The 14,825-nt window shown below is 40.9% G+C and overlaps 1 protein-coding gene across 4 annotated transcripts in view; it reads right to left on the minus strand.

Annotated features, from left to right (window-relative positions):
• larp4b (La ribonucleoprotein 4B) overlaps nt 1-14,825 on the minus strand; it is an 87,187-nt gene that overhangs the window by 54,045 nt on the left and 18,317 nt on the right. For all 4 annotated transcript variants that reach the window (XM_055664730.1, XM_055664740.1, XM_055664711.1 and 1 more), the window contains exon 2: nt 2,207-2,337. In XM_055664730.1, the coding sequence (XP_055520705.1) occupies nt 2,207-2,287 (81 nt within the window). In that variant the 5' untranslated portion in view covers nt 2,288-2,337. The remainder of the gene's footprint in view (nt 1-2,206; nt 2,338-14,825) is intronic.

Genomic DNA, 14,825 nt, shown 5'->3' on the forward strand with positions numbered 1-14,825 from the left:
CGAAGATGAACTTATATCAGAGTGATGGCAAGAGCAAAGTATGGAGGAGAACACGAACTGCCCAAGATCCAAAGCCTACCACCTCATCTGTGAAACATGGCAGTGGGGGTGTTATGGCCTGGGCATGTATGGCTGCTGAAGGTACTGACTCACTTATCTTCATTGATGTTACAACTGCTGATGGTAGTAGCATAATGAATTCTGAAGTGTATAGACACATCATATCTGCTCAAGTTCAAACAAATGCCTCAAAATACATTGGCCGCCAGTACATTCTACAGCACGATAAAGATCCCAAACATACTGCTAAAGCAACAAAGGAGTTTTTCAAAGCTAAAAAGGTCGATTCTTGAGTAGCCAAGTTAATCACTGGATCTGCACCCAATTGAGCATGCCTTTTATATGCTGAAGAGAAAACTGAAGGTGACTAGCCAGAGAAGACACCCAGCAACTGGTGATGTCCATGAATCGCAGACTTCAAGCAGTCATTGCATGCAAAGGGTATGCAACAAAATATTAAACATGACTACTTTCATTTACATGACATTGCTGTGTCCCAAACATTATGGTGCCCTGAAATGGTGGGACTATGTGTGAACACTGCTGTAATTTCCACATGATGAAACCAAAATGTAGAAAAATGGCCTATATTTATCAATGTGCACTTTTACCACAGGTAATTTTTTTTTAAATTACAAATCTCAAATCGTGGAGTATATTTGCAAATAAATAAATAATGATGGGTCTTTGTCCCAAACATTATGGAGGGCACTAAGTGAAAGTGGGCTCGTTAGACAAATACTTCAAACGCTCCAATAGTCGACGTGCATTATTGAAATTTAGGTAACATTATCAATCACCATAAAATTATACACACATTTTTAATTTGCAAAGCTAAGAAGATTTTTATATTTTTTTAGTAGTCTGAGTTATTCATATATCAAAGGCAACTGATCACAACCTTACTTCAACAGGCAATTCATTTTAAAGGGAAAAATATAATTTGAGGGGGAAACAGGAAACAGACTTTAATCTGCAAATGCACTTTTTTGGAATGAGGACGGGTTGCAGAAGACTAGAAAGCTTTGTGTTAAATACTATATCGATCTGATATAGTTTCACATTGGAAAACTTGCAAGAGATAAAATGTACCCTCCCAAGACACAAAATAATGCATTTCGCTTCTAAAGATATGCATGTGATTTTTCTAGTCCTCGGAAACTAGCACCAATAGATTCAAAATATTTCCATATAGAATGTATGTTATTTGAAACTTGCATCAGTTCAACTCAATTGTCACACTCAATTTAGGTACTCTGTCCAAGTTTATCCAAGGCACACGTGGACATCCAGATCTCACATTTGAATACAGTACTGAAATGGCTCTGAATGCTCTAGTTTATTTCAGTGTAGAGATATCGCAAAGAAACAGGCCCTGCAGGCTGCCCAATCCACGCCACACCCATTCACCCCATGTTATCCCGTTTCACACTCGCCTCCAACCTGTAAACACACAACTTTTTGGAATTTAGGTGGAAACCGTAACACCCAGAAAAAAAACGATTCAAGAGGGAGAACATTGAAACTCCACAGTTCATAGTATCCGCATCGCTCAAGGTCATGATCGACCCTGGGTCTCTGACTCGATGAGGCAGCAGCTCTACTAGCTGGGCCGCCGTGTCACCCTAACTGCATATTTTTCCATGAGACTTTATACTAATTCCCCAGCTGTTATCAATATTAAGGACACAGCAATATTTAAACAGCAAGGGAATTGCCGATTAACTGACATGGTCTTGTAACAAAGTAAAAAGTCCTTCAATTCAAAGCGGTTGGAGGTCTGAGCACACACTGCCTATTAAAACAGCATTACTTTAAAGCTCAATAATGTGAAAGCTTCCATAAAAATTGAAAAAAAATCATATGCAAATGCAGCGACTATTCAAAAAAGTGTAATCCTGCATTAATGTAGTGCCTAACACAACATTAGGGCTCAAAACATGCTATTGGATAGGTTAGTATCACAAATAAGTGGTCTACCTCCTCACTTTCTCACACTTCAAAGTTTATTTAAAAACATTTGTATTGCCATACATATGACAATAATACACCAATTATATTGTTGATGGTCAAAACATTTAACTAAACCAACAAACTTTCTGATCCAAACTAACAGCATAACTAATAAGTAACAGTTGCAACTTACCAGTGGGGTACTGTCGACAACCTCTTGGACTTGCTGCACCTGCGGTTCAGCCACAACTTTAGTGTCCTGATCAGAAGTCATGAGCCGTCTCCTTTCTGGCTCCGTAGAGGGAATTTTATTTGTCAAAGAATCTGTGAACCAAAATATCCATGAGCAATTCATATTTACAAGTCCATTCAAAGCAAGAATGAATCCCATTTTGTTTTCATTTGTGCAACAAAAGAGAAACAATAGATTCCAATGTTATCAGTTACAAAAAAAACTGCTGAAATTAAATCTGGAGAACACAAGATTCCTCCCCCATACAGTAGATTATTAGATTGCAACGGGTTAAGGCAAGGTAGGCCGTGGTGGATTGTTTATTTGCCAATAAGTTAGCACAATAAATGTTAAGTATTCAAAATTTATGGAGTTTCGAGCACGATTCAATGTGGAATTAATTCTCAGCCACAAACTACTAAAGCAGACCCCATACATTTTGAACAATCGTCAGACAGCACAGAGTTCTACTGGCACAAGAAACAATACCCAGAAGGATGCTTACCACCTTAAATGGCGTTATACTACAACAGTGTAGGATTTATAAACGAGTTCCTCAAAAAGCAAATGGTTCAAATAGAACCATGCAACTTTGATGCTGTACTTTCTACCTTTCTATCTTTAGTAACCCTTCCTGCTTGAAAAAACTCTTTTGAAGTGCAGAACTGCAAAGTACTGCTAACAGAACACATCACTTGGTGTTCACTCACAAAATCCCCTTAGCATGATCAGTTTTGCATCAAGGAATAAAAAAAGTTCACAGTTGTAATGATCCACAGAACACTGAAGAGAAACGTTAATCTTTTTTCATCTGCAGCAATTGCAGAATATGCTCCTTTCAAATACACATAGCTTTACAACATTAAATTTGAAATATGGGCATCACGACCAACATTACTTCCTCACCCTTTATCATTGTCAAGGAAAAAAAACCTACTTACATTTGTACAGGCATATTGGACAAATTACAATGATGCAAACTACAGACAGTTCTGCTATAATGTGCATTTCCCCAAGGTGAATCTGATATAAAACAAGTGATGAATAAAGTTAAAGCATCGTATAACGCAGGTTGAATTGTTTATAACTCTATCTCAATCGGGAACTAAAGAATCACATGTAACTTTGGAAATTGACAAGCAGAGAATCGCTATTTTGGATTTCGACACCATGGGAGGGGGAGAGAAACCCTTTTCCCCCACAGTAATAAGACATCATTCTCCCTCAAAATCAAACTGGCTGCTTTAACTGTGGGTGGCCAATGAAATTGACAAGCAGCCTGTTCTGTTGACACTTGTGCAAGTAAACGCCATTAAACAACGTAACATACAGCCTTTAGTAATTTTCGCTTGCAGTGACAAAGATAAATGCATTGTTATTGCATTGAACTATTTATTTTTGAAAATAACTTGGTCATTGCAAGTCTAAAAAAAGCAATGACCGTGGAAACCAAGTCACTTTTTCAGGTTGAAAACCCCTCAGGACTATTCGTGAAGGTACATATATCAGTGTCCTCCGTTTTTCAGAAGTCCTAATTAAACACAGATAGGTAAAACATGTATTGGATTCGCTCAAGTATGGTTTTATTAGCAGTAAATATTTGATTAAGGTGTCAGAAGATAAAGGGGCTCCCCAGGTTTGGAAAGACCTGACATATGGATATTTGGCTTTACACTAATTGTCACATACATTAAGCATTTTTCAAAATAGCAACTATGGATTAGGTATATATTCCATTAATTTAATTATGCGTAGTGCTTGGACGAAAATTTGCTGAAATGAAAAAATGAAGCCAATGTCTGTGGAGGAATAGAGCGAGGGTAGCTACAGTAATACAAACATTTCTGATTTATGAAGAAATCAGTTAACAGGCACTTTTCAGGAACAGTATCCCAGCACAGCGAATGCCAGTATGTTTCTTTAGAAATTGTAGATGAAATGAAAAAATAAATAAAAGACTCACCGCAACAGATCTGGTGAAATGGCCAGATATGGCAGAACAAATTCAATGTAAAAAAAGATAGATTTTAGCAGCAGGAAGTCACTCAATTTATGGAGAGAGAAAAAAAAAAAAAAAAAAGCTGGGCATGTTGTATCCAGAGGATGACAGCCCAAAGTCTCAAAGCAATTCATAAAGTAAATGGGAGTTTGGCACTGCACAAAAGCAAGCAAGTTATGCTAAACCTGCATTAAAAAATGGCTTAGCTGCAGATTACTTGTCGTCCCCAATTCTGAGCATCACACTCCAAAAAGGACTGACAGTTGCAAAAGTTAATTTATGAACAAAAGGTAGCAATAAATTAAAGGGAAGATGGCAATGCATGAAGGCACAGTTGATGTAGAAGGTCAGCCTGTGTCCTACATTGCAAGTGTTCAATTACTATACATAACTACTGCAGATCCTCCACAAACCTGTTGCAGAATTTAGAACAGATCCTTTGGCAAACGTTGACTACGCCAACCATTACGTTAAATTAAACGTAAAGGAGGATGGATGGCTGTTGGGGGCAACTTCCAAGCTCTAGCGCCATCTTGCAATTTCCACTGAAATAGCTGAACATTTATGCAAGTTTTTATATTTCTTACTTCAAGGCCTGGTAGCACTGTTTCAAAGAAGGATCGGCCTGGTTTAGTGCGATGCCATCCCGTACACCTGCTGATCATCGTATTTGTAGTCAGCCACGAGGGGCACTCCAGCAGCTAGTCACTAGTGGCTTGAGCACAGCCTGCGGCAGCTGTCTGGTGCAGTGGTGGGATAAGCCAAAGGTGTCGACGTAGGCCATGTTAACCCCTACGAACCTCTATTCATCCAGTGCTGCCAGGCCGTGTGAGAAATAAGAACCTGACCAGTTCAGACCAAAATAAGGCGTGAGAATAAGAACCTGCAGCGCCACCAGTTCAGACCAAAATCAGGCTCTGTTGCAAAATAAAGGAAACAGAACATGTTTATGACTATGTGCTTCTGGTTGCCCATCAAGTGAGGGAGGATCTATTGTGCTGAAAATATTTACAAGGATGTTGCCAGTACATGAGGTTTTGAGTTTAAGACTGCGGATAATTATGCAGAACAAGCATTTTTTTGTGCTATAAAACTCTGCATTCTGACCTTGGCAATAAAAGTAAAGGAAACCTAAACAAGCTTTTCCCCTCTGTTTATGTGCTGGTAGAAAGAGTATTTACCCTGGGCTCTCCAATCCCAGCAACCCACTGGTTGCCTAAAGTTACATAGTAATGAAGGAGGATGTCATTTTAAGCCCCATAGAAATTGGGTACTGAAACTAAATCGGCATTTACAAGGATTCATGGGATGAACGCTCACTTTAATTACGTGTACAAGAATGAGCTTTTGTGAGTTATAAGACAACTTGCTACATTGGTAGTGCTATAGATTTCAAAAAGACCAGTCTGGGTGCCCCTCAACCCCAGCACACACCCTTTTTCCAAATATGGGTCGGAGCTGAATTCCAGCAATTAACAATTATGACAACTAGGTAGTTTTGACTCTCTCAGTCATAGAGCTTTGTGTGCTGATAACCAAATTGAATACTAGATCTTTGCCTACATTCTGACCTTCCATGGTAATGTGTTCAAAGTGCCTGTCATTCTCTATATTGGACACTTGCTTCACAAATCGCCTTTAAGCTTTTCCCCACAACTCAAGCTCACAAGCTAAGGTAACAGCCTGGTGAATCTCTTCTGCGCCTTTTCTAACGATGTCCTTCCTTATAGCTGAGCAACCAGAACTGCATTAAGTGTGGTCTTGCCAACAACGTGCACAGCTGCAGGAGGTCCAAATATTGTACTCAATACCCTTCCCAAAGGAGGCAATCGTGCCAAATGCTTCTTCATCATCCCGTCCATCGGGCTTGACGCTTAAGGAACCATGCACCTGTACTCCCAGATCTTTGTTCGACTCTAGGGCTCTACCATTTACTGTGCAAGCCCTGCCATGATCACATTAAAAATGGATGGAAACTATTTATTTACTATCTCCATCTCTTATAGATTCAGATAAAGATGACCATTGTGTTCTTTAAGGAGAACAAGTCTTTCCCTAGCCACCCCTTTATTCTTGGGATTTTCCATTACCTTGCCTGCCAGCACCATTTAGTGGCTTCTTTTCCCCCCCACCTATTTGACCCGTGTCCTCCCGCAGTTCTTTTTCGCAGAGGAATTTGCTGGATCCTGACTGCCTAAAGCTAACATATGCCCCCCACACCCCACCATTTATTACCTAATCTCAAAAGCTCTCATGAACTTGGTTGCAAACTGCGATCGTTAACTACAATGATGAATGTAGTGAAGTCCCCCTACAGTTGTTAGAGACAGGATTCACAGTATTTTATCAAATTGCACCCCGACTTGAAAATAAGGGCTCCAGTCCATCAACATGCAGGCTGCAGTTAGTGATCTGCAGCACTGTCAAGTAACACAAGTATTGGCTGGTCAGTCAGTAATTGGGCAGGATGTTTTCATCCTGGTTTGGGACAGGATATGGACTGGGCAGTCATCCATTTGGTTGTGTATATGCCAATGTCACAAGCATTGAAGCAATTCCATTAGAGGAGTGGCTTGGTCTGAAGCACAACAGCAGGGCCTAAAGGCTTCGCTCTAACCAGTGATGCCATTCCTTGACAGAGTACAAATTGGTCAAGACTGGCTTCTACAAGAGCTCAAAACAAGTTCAAGATGGCTCCGACACTTGGTTGAAAATATTTAAATTTTGCCTTCAGTGTCCTGGAATTTGCCACTGATGGGAATACTCTTGCAAGCACTCCTCTCATTGTTGAAGGGCAGGAGCAGGAAGATCTGGCAAATTTATTGTAGGAAAGAATTAACATGAAAACAATGAATAAAATGGATGATTCAGCAAACCATCAGGCTAGTATGCAAGACTGGATCCAAAGGGGCTTGATTGGGGTCCAATATCACAGTCCTTCAATGGAATGTTCTGTCCATGCTAAACTGGCATCCAAAACTACTCACCCAATTTCAGAATATGTCAACGAGGGGGAATTGACCAGGTTGTTCCTTTGTTATGTTAAGGACCAAGATAAATGCCAAATGCTCCCTCTGGCTTTCCGACTTAAGGTCAACCAAATCGGACAGACTCTGATATTACACAAGCCAGATCTGATCGGAAGAAATCCCTTTGGGTACAAGTAAACTATCTAGATTTTTTCAACAATCTGGCACGATCACAGCCACCATGCTATTACCAACCCTTTACATTTCTACACCAGGCTCCAAGGAACTTGAAATACACCAAAGAGGTACATTCAGCAAGTTGTTGGACAGACCACATTGTTTGTATATCTGACAATTCATGACTCTCAACACCTCAAAGTGGGGAGCATTCAGGACGATAGAAAATCTTGAGTCCATACGTCAACAGCACACAAGCCAGCAGAAGCAGAAAAGTCATTTGTAATCCCATAATTTTTAACAAAATTGAGGCTAAAGGGATTTTAACAATTCAAAATTCTCAATATAGTTACAGGCACCACAACTTAGATATTGACCCTAAAAGCTGCTGGAAGATGCAGCAGTGCAGATTTAAATTAAATTTCAGTATATTCTGTGCTGTACAACCAAGTATTTTTACACGAAGCAGCTTACAGAGATAAAGCCTTTTTGGTCCAGAACAATGAACAAAATGACCGATAACGAATTAGCTTCTCAACTTCACTATGGTTTTAAAGGATGTCTTCTGCAATCCTCTCGTTCCAGATAAATACCACCATCGGTTTAATTTCATTAAGACGACAGTTTTTTCTCAACTGCGTTTTGCAGTTAGTGAACAATAGTTTTGACTTTAACTTCTGCAAATGCTTAGAGCCCAGTGTGATGCAATACCGAATTCAATGTGCCCGCCAAAAGAGATAGAATCAAACACAATGGCACAGAGTACATGCTGTTCTTAAAAAATATCTACGTTGAACTTCGCAGGTGGTTAGTGAAATTTCTGCGTAAGCATTTTTAGTTTTAAACATTTTTGGTGAAGGAAATTTACAGTACACCCTTGTAATAATGGACAGGGAGGGGGAGGAGAAATAGTGTCAGTTATTGCCGATTGTCTGCTATAACGGAGTACAGTATTATCATTGTATGTACTGCAGATGATGGTTAATACACAAAAGGCCAACAAGTGCTGGAGTAACTCAGCTGGTCAGTCAGCATCTCTGGAGAACATGGACCTAATTCAGTCTGCTGAGTGGCTCCCGCACTTGTCATTTCACATTAAAACTAAGTTCCGATGCTGCTGGTCTTCACCAGTCCTGTTGAAGCAGCTGTTGTTGCGGATCGTGTTATAGCCCCTGGCCGGCAACTCTTTCTTCAGGCTGCTGTCAACAACAGGACATGCTCAGTCGTGAGATTCCCTCCCCTTTCACCATCAGCCTCATCTTCCTTCACTTTGCCCCGCACGGCGGCACCTCCTCCCTCGCAGTTGCCGTGGTGGAGGATGTTGGCCACTCTGGCAGAAAGGCCAAGTGGACAGTGTGACCAGAGGAGGACAAGGCAGTGGTGGAGCAGGGAGCGGACAAAGCGAAGGCCGACGGCAAACAGCAGCAACTGGTGAGATGCGAGGGAGCCTCATGGTGACCAAGTTCATCCTGTCGAGCCAGGGCTGTTAGCAGAGGGGAGTCGTCGTTAAGTCAGCCCAATATAACCAAAATCTGTGATAAAGGGGTCCATTAGAATAAGAGTATATGGTGCTTCCTATTGCTACCTAACCTGGAGCCCAGTGCAAATTTAGAAAGCCTTGGGAACAGAATAATCAGATTTTAATTTGGTAATGTTAGCAATTGGAGAATGCAAAATTGGTATTGGTTTATTATCACATGCTTGGAGATAGTGAGAAACTTGGTTTTGCTTGCTACGCGGGCAGTTTGAACCATACATTAGTACATCAAGCAGGATCATGCAGGGCAAGAGAAAATAAACAGTGCACAATGTTACAGCTGCAGAGAAAGTGCAGATTAAAAAATGCAAGGACCTCATTGAGGTGGATTGGACAAATCAGGAATCCCAATGGAGCAAACAAAGTCCAAATGTGATACCAACAAGAAAGCAGCTGTTTTTGAATCTGATGGTATGATTTGCATCTTCTGCCTGACCAGAGGGGAGAAGGGAGAAGCGAGAATGATTGGGGTGTTAGCGATCCTTGATTATGCTGGACGATTTTCTGAGACAGCGTGAAGTAGAGATGGAATTGATGGGTGTAGTGGAGCGGAGAGGGAGGGGGAGGGGTTCTGCGTGTTGGATTCCCTGCAAGTTCTAGCGGTCTTGGCAAGGGCAGCTGCCATACTAATCACCGATGTAACCAAATAGAATGCTTTCTGTGGTGCATCTTTAGAAATTTGTAAGAATTATTGGAGACTCCTCAAATTTCTTGAGTCTTCTGTGAAAGTAGACTTTCGTGTAGTTTCAAGGCCATAGCATCAATGTAGTTGGACCAGAACAACAATGTTGGTAATATTTGCATCTGGAAACCTGAACCGCCTGGCTTCCTCCACTTTGGCACCAACAATACAGACCGAGGCAGGTACTCCTGTTTCCTCAAGTCAAATGATCTGCTCCTTCCTTCTGCTGACATTGAGAGACGTGGCTTTCTTGACATTATGTTATTAAGCGCCATCTCCTACTGGTACTCAGTTTCATCATTGTTTGAGATCCAGCCTATCAGAATATGGTCATGTCATTGAAAGTGTATAGCGAGTAAGTGGCCGAGGACATCTTGTGGGATACCAGCGTTTATAATTATCTGGGAGGATGACAGGAAATCTTCAGCATAACTAGATATGTGGGCCCCATAACAGAGGATGGATGTGTTGGCTCTGGATAGGGTCCAGAGGAGGTTTACAGGAATTATTCCAGGAATGAGTGGGTTAGTATACGATGAGTGTTTGCCAGCACTGGGCCTGCACTCGCTGGAGTATAGAAGGTTGAAGGGGGACCTCATTGAAACTTACAGGAATATGAAAGGCACAGATAGAGTGGATGTGGAAATGATGTTTCCACTGGTGGGAGAGTCTAGGACCAGAAGTCAAAACCTCTGAATTAAAGCCACTCTTTTAGAAAGGAGGCGAGGAAGAACTTCTTTAGTCAGAGGGTAGTTAATCTGTGGAACTCATTGCCACAGAGGGCTGTGGAGGCAAAGTCAGTGGATATTTTTACTGCAGAGATGCACAAATTCCTGATTTGAACGGGTGTCAATGGTTATGGTGAAAAGGCAGGAAAATGGGATTAAGACAGATCTGCCATGATTGAACAGCGGAGCAGACTCGATGGGCCGAATCACCGGATTATACCCCTATAACGTGAACTAAATGCAATCTAGATTATTATGGATGGTATTACAAAGTGGCCAGATTATCAGTTTTCAATCTTGACATTTCAATTAATTTGTGGAAAACAATTATTCCAATATGATTTTTATTTTTTAATCAATTCCAGTCAAATATCAAGTAAATTCCCTACTAGTATTCCTGCTGCTATACACACAGCTCTGGATGAACTATCAACCCAATAATATTTTATCCCTTTAATATCCCGTTCAAAGGATAGCATTTCCAACAATGCAGCACTTTACATGTCGTAGAGGCCAAGCAATTGCTCATGTCGAGTGCAATAGATGTCGACAATTATCTGCACTGACCTTAAAATGTCTGTTTCTGAAACTTTGGGGTTTTGTTAATTGCCAAGTCATTGGAGGAAACTAGAAACCTCAAACTGTACGGTTGTTAAATTCTATATTTTCTTCATCTTTCTAAGTAATGCAAATATTTTGATTTTACTAACCTGCAGTATAATTCTAGATGTGTTTTAAGGCAATGCAGGAAAAGTAACCAAAAGCTGGAGTCAGCAATAAAACAAAGACATTTCCCCCCCAAAAAGCAAGCGATCACAGTGGTTCACAACTTCCCCTACTTGGACAACTGCTGCCATTAGCTTTATCAACTTACATAAGCAGTTCACTTAGCCTCTTTGACCTGCTCTACAGTTCTATAAGAGAATGCCAGTCTGATCAATATGCCACCCCTGGCCAGATCACCTTTCAGCCTTTAATCAAAGATCTATCTAACTCTACTATTAAAATATACAATAATTATTCTTCCACAGTTCTACTGAAGAGCTCCAAGACTTTAAAAATTGAATCTGTCTTCAAATGGACAATACCTTATTTTTAAGTGTCTTCTAATTCTAGCGTTTCCCACAAGAGGAAACAATTCTCCATACCCAACTTGGCAACACCCCTCAGGATCTTAAACACACAGAACATTGAACAGCACAAAGTAGACAAAAGTGCTGGAGAAACTCAGCGGGTGCCACAGCATTGATGGAGCAAAGGAAATGGCAACGTAGCCTATTTCCTTCGCTCCATAGATGCTGCTGCACCCGCTGAGTTTCTCCAGCACTTTTGTCTACCTTCGATTTTCCAGCATCTGCAGTTCCTCCTTAAACACACTGAACAGCACAACACAGGAACTGGCACTACAGCCCACAAAAACGGTGCCAAAAATGACGACAAATTGAACTAGTCATTTCTGCCTGTATACGAGCCACTTCCTTCCATTCCATGCATAAACATGTGCCTATCTAAAAACCTCTTAAATACCACCATCACATCTGCTTCCAACACCACGTTAGCAGGGTGCTGCAGATACAGTGCCCTCCATGTTTTGGACACATGGCTTCATAGATGTTTGTAATTGCTCAGGTGTGTTTAATTGCCTCGTTCATGCAGGTATAAGAGAACTCTCAGCACCTAGTCTTTCCTCCAGTCTTTCTATCACCGTTGGAAACTTTTATTGCTGTTTATCAACATGAGGACCAAATTGTGCCAATGAAAGTCAAAGAAGCCATTATGAGACTGAGAACTAAGAATAAAACTGTTAGAGACATCAGACAAACCAAGATGGCTGCAATACAGGCCTGGCAGAGCATCACCACAGAAAACACCCAGCAACTGGTGATGGCCATGAATTGCAGACTTCAAGCATTCATTGTATGCGAAGGATATGCAACAAAATACTAAACAAGACTACTTTCATTTACATGACATTGTTGTGCCCTGAAATGGGGGGGGGGGGGGAACCTACGTATAAACACAGCTGTAATCTCTACATGGTGAAACCAAAATGTATTAAAAATAGCCTTTAATAAAATCTGCCAATGTGCACTTTAACCACATGTGATTTTTTTTCTATTACAAATCTCAAATTGTGAAGTGCAGAGGCAAATAAATAAATGATGGGTCTTTGTCCCAAACATTATGGAGGGCACTGTAGTTACCACTGGGTGAATTAACGTATCATGCACATTCCCTTTAAACTTTCTCACTTTCACCTTAAAGTTACACCCTCCAATATTTGACATTTCCACTAGGAAAAAAAAATTACTGACTGTCCACCCCATCTAAGTTTCATAGTTTTATACACTTCCATCAGGACTCCCCTCAGCCTCCAATGCTCCAGAGAAAACAACCCAAGTTTGTCCCTTGTAGTTAATACTTTCTAATCCTGGCAGCATCGCGGTGAACCTCTTATGCACCGTCTCCAAAGCCTCTACATTCTTCCTGTAATGGGGCAACCAGAACTGCACACAATAATCCCAATATGATTTAACCAAAGTTCTAGAAAGCTGCAACATAACATCCCACTCTCATACTCAATGCCCTGAATACCAAGGCAATGAAGCCATATGCCTTCTTTATCAAGGAGCAAGATCTTTACCAGAATCCAAAGATTCCTCGGTAGGTCAATGCTGTTAAAGATCTTGCCATTTACAGTATACTATCCCCCTGCATTCAAAACCTCATATTTGCCCAGATTAAACTCCATCTGGCATTTTTTCACCTATATCTATAACTGATCTGTATCTTGCTGTGTCCTTCAATAGCTGCCTTCTGTCTGCAACTATGCCAATTTTTGCATTGTTGACAAACCTGATTTCAAGCCAAAGTTTTTGTCCAGCCAGAATGACAGCCTTCCACCACTACCCTCGGCCCTGCAATTATTTTCTATTTTTTCTCAACTTCAGCCTAGCTTGTCTGACACCATCTGCTTGCTGGTTTTGTTCACCCCAATAAGGGCTAGCACTGCCCCCATTTTGCAAGCAGGCACGGACTGCTTCATTTGGCGAGTTTCAAATGGAATTGAACCTTGTGCATTCAGCAAACTTCTTCACACAACCAAAGTCACTGAAGCAACTGAAGATACTTGGGCCCAGGACACTGCCTCAAGTGGATTATTTTAACTAATTGCACATAACCTTTTCTCAATTCACAGCCTTCAAACAATTTCCAATCTCCTTACGTTTGCCTCAAGAGCTTTCCCTCGTGCTTTAGAGTATCACATCTTACATGTGAAAATACTACAAATGGAACAGCCTGAAGATGAACAGCAACTATGACACTTACTAATTAATCTAGACACTGCAGCATGACCTTGGGCAAACAGTTCTGGATGTTCCATCAATTTGAAAAGATTAAATAGACCAAATTACACATGCAAAAGAAGGAATGTCCCTAGTAACCCAGCCAAACCACCAGCTGCAAAACAAAACATTTAGCATTGTGTTAAAAGTTAACAGTTCAGGTTGAAGACTCAGAGGAGAAATCAAGTTGGATTGAAGTTGTGAAGCAGTTGCAGTGGAGGTAGAGGGATGAATAGTATAAAGGGAATAGTGACAGGCAAGACCAAGGTTGGAGTGGGGGGGGGGAGAGATAAACTAGAGTTCAGTGTTCAATGGGTGCAATTACACAGCAATAATAGTGAAACATTGCAAAACACAGGTCTTTGCAGCACACCCAGAAGGTCAGGCTGTGCTAATGAAGGGAAAAAAAGAGCCAATATCTTGTGACGGCGGCTTACAACTGGACAGTTCTGATATGAAGCATGTGATTAATCTGTAGTTGGAAAACTCCCGAAGAGACCAGAAGGTTAAATATGGCCAGAAGGGAAACAAGGTACTGCTCCTTAACCCGTTAAGAACTTATTGTGACAGTGCAGTGTGTCAATGAAATAAGAGCATTAAACACAACTGGAAGTTCCTATCAAATTAACTTAGCTGCTTTGCAAGGCAATTATTTGGTCTGTGTTCGGTTTTGCCAATATAAACAAAACTGAAATTATTGTTAAATGCAATCAATACAGGTAATGGTTGACAGGGCCAAATGTAGTCAACCCCCAAAGTCACACCATCATCTAAGGGATAGGTCCCTACGACTGTTCTTCACCAACTTTTCTTCCAAGGCCACTTCCCCTTCCAACCATTCAGTGACTCAGACTTCCCACGTGAACAATTCAGTTGCGTTTTTTCCAATCTACTGTCCCATATTAAGCATTAGCAATACCGTCACCTTCATATCAGAAGAGCCAAACATTGGGTGGCAGCTTTTCAGAGCATTGCACTTCAACCCATCTCACTGTAACCGCATGCACTGAAAGGACTGAGATTATTAAATTGGATGCCAAGTTGCTTTACATGACAGTGTCCATGCAAAAATTGCTTGCACATGTTGGAATATTGTGCACAATGGCTTTGCCAGTTGCGTTTTTGGATTTTGCTGAAAGTG

The sequence above is a fragment of the Leucoraja erinacea genome, chromosome 2, assembly GCF_028641065.1.
Source record: "Leucoraja erinacea ecotype New England chromosome 2, Leri_hhj_1, whole genome shotgun sequence".
Classification (NCBI taxonomy): Eukaryota; Metazoa; Chordata; class Chondrichthyes; order Rajiformes; family Rajidae; genus Leucoraja; species Leucoraja erinaceus.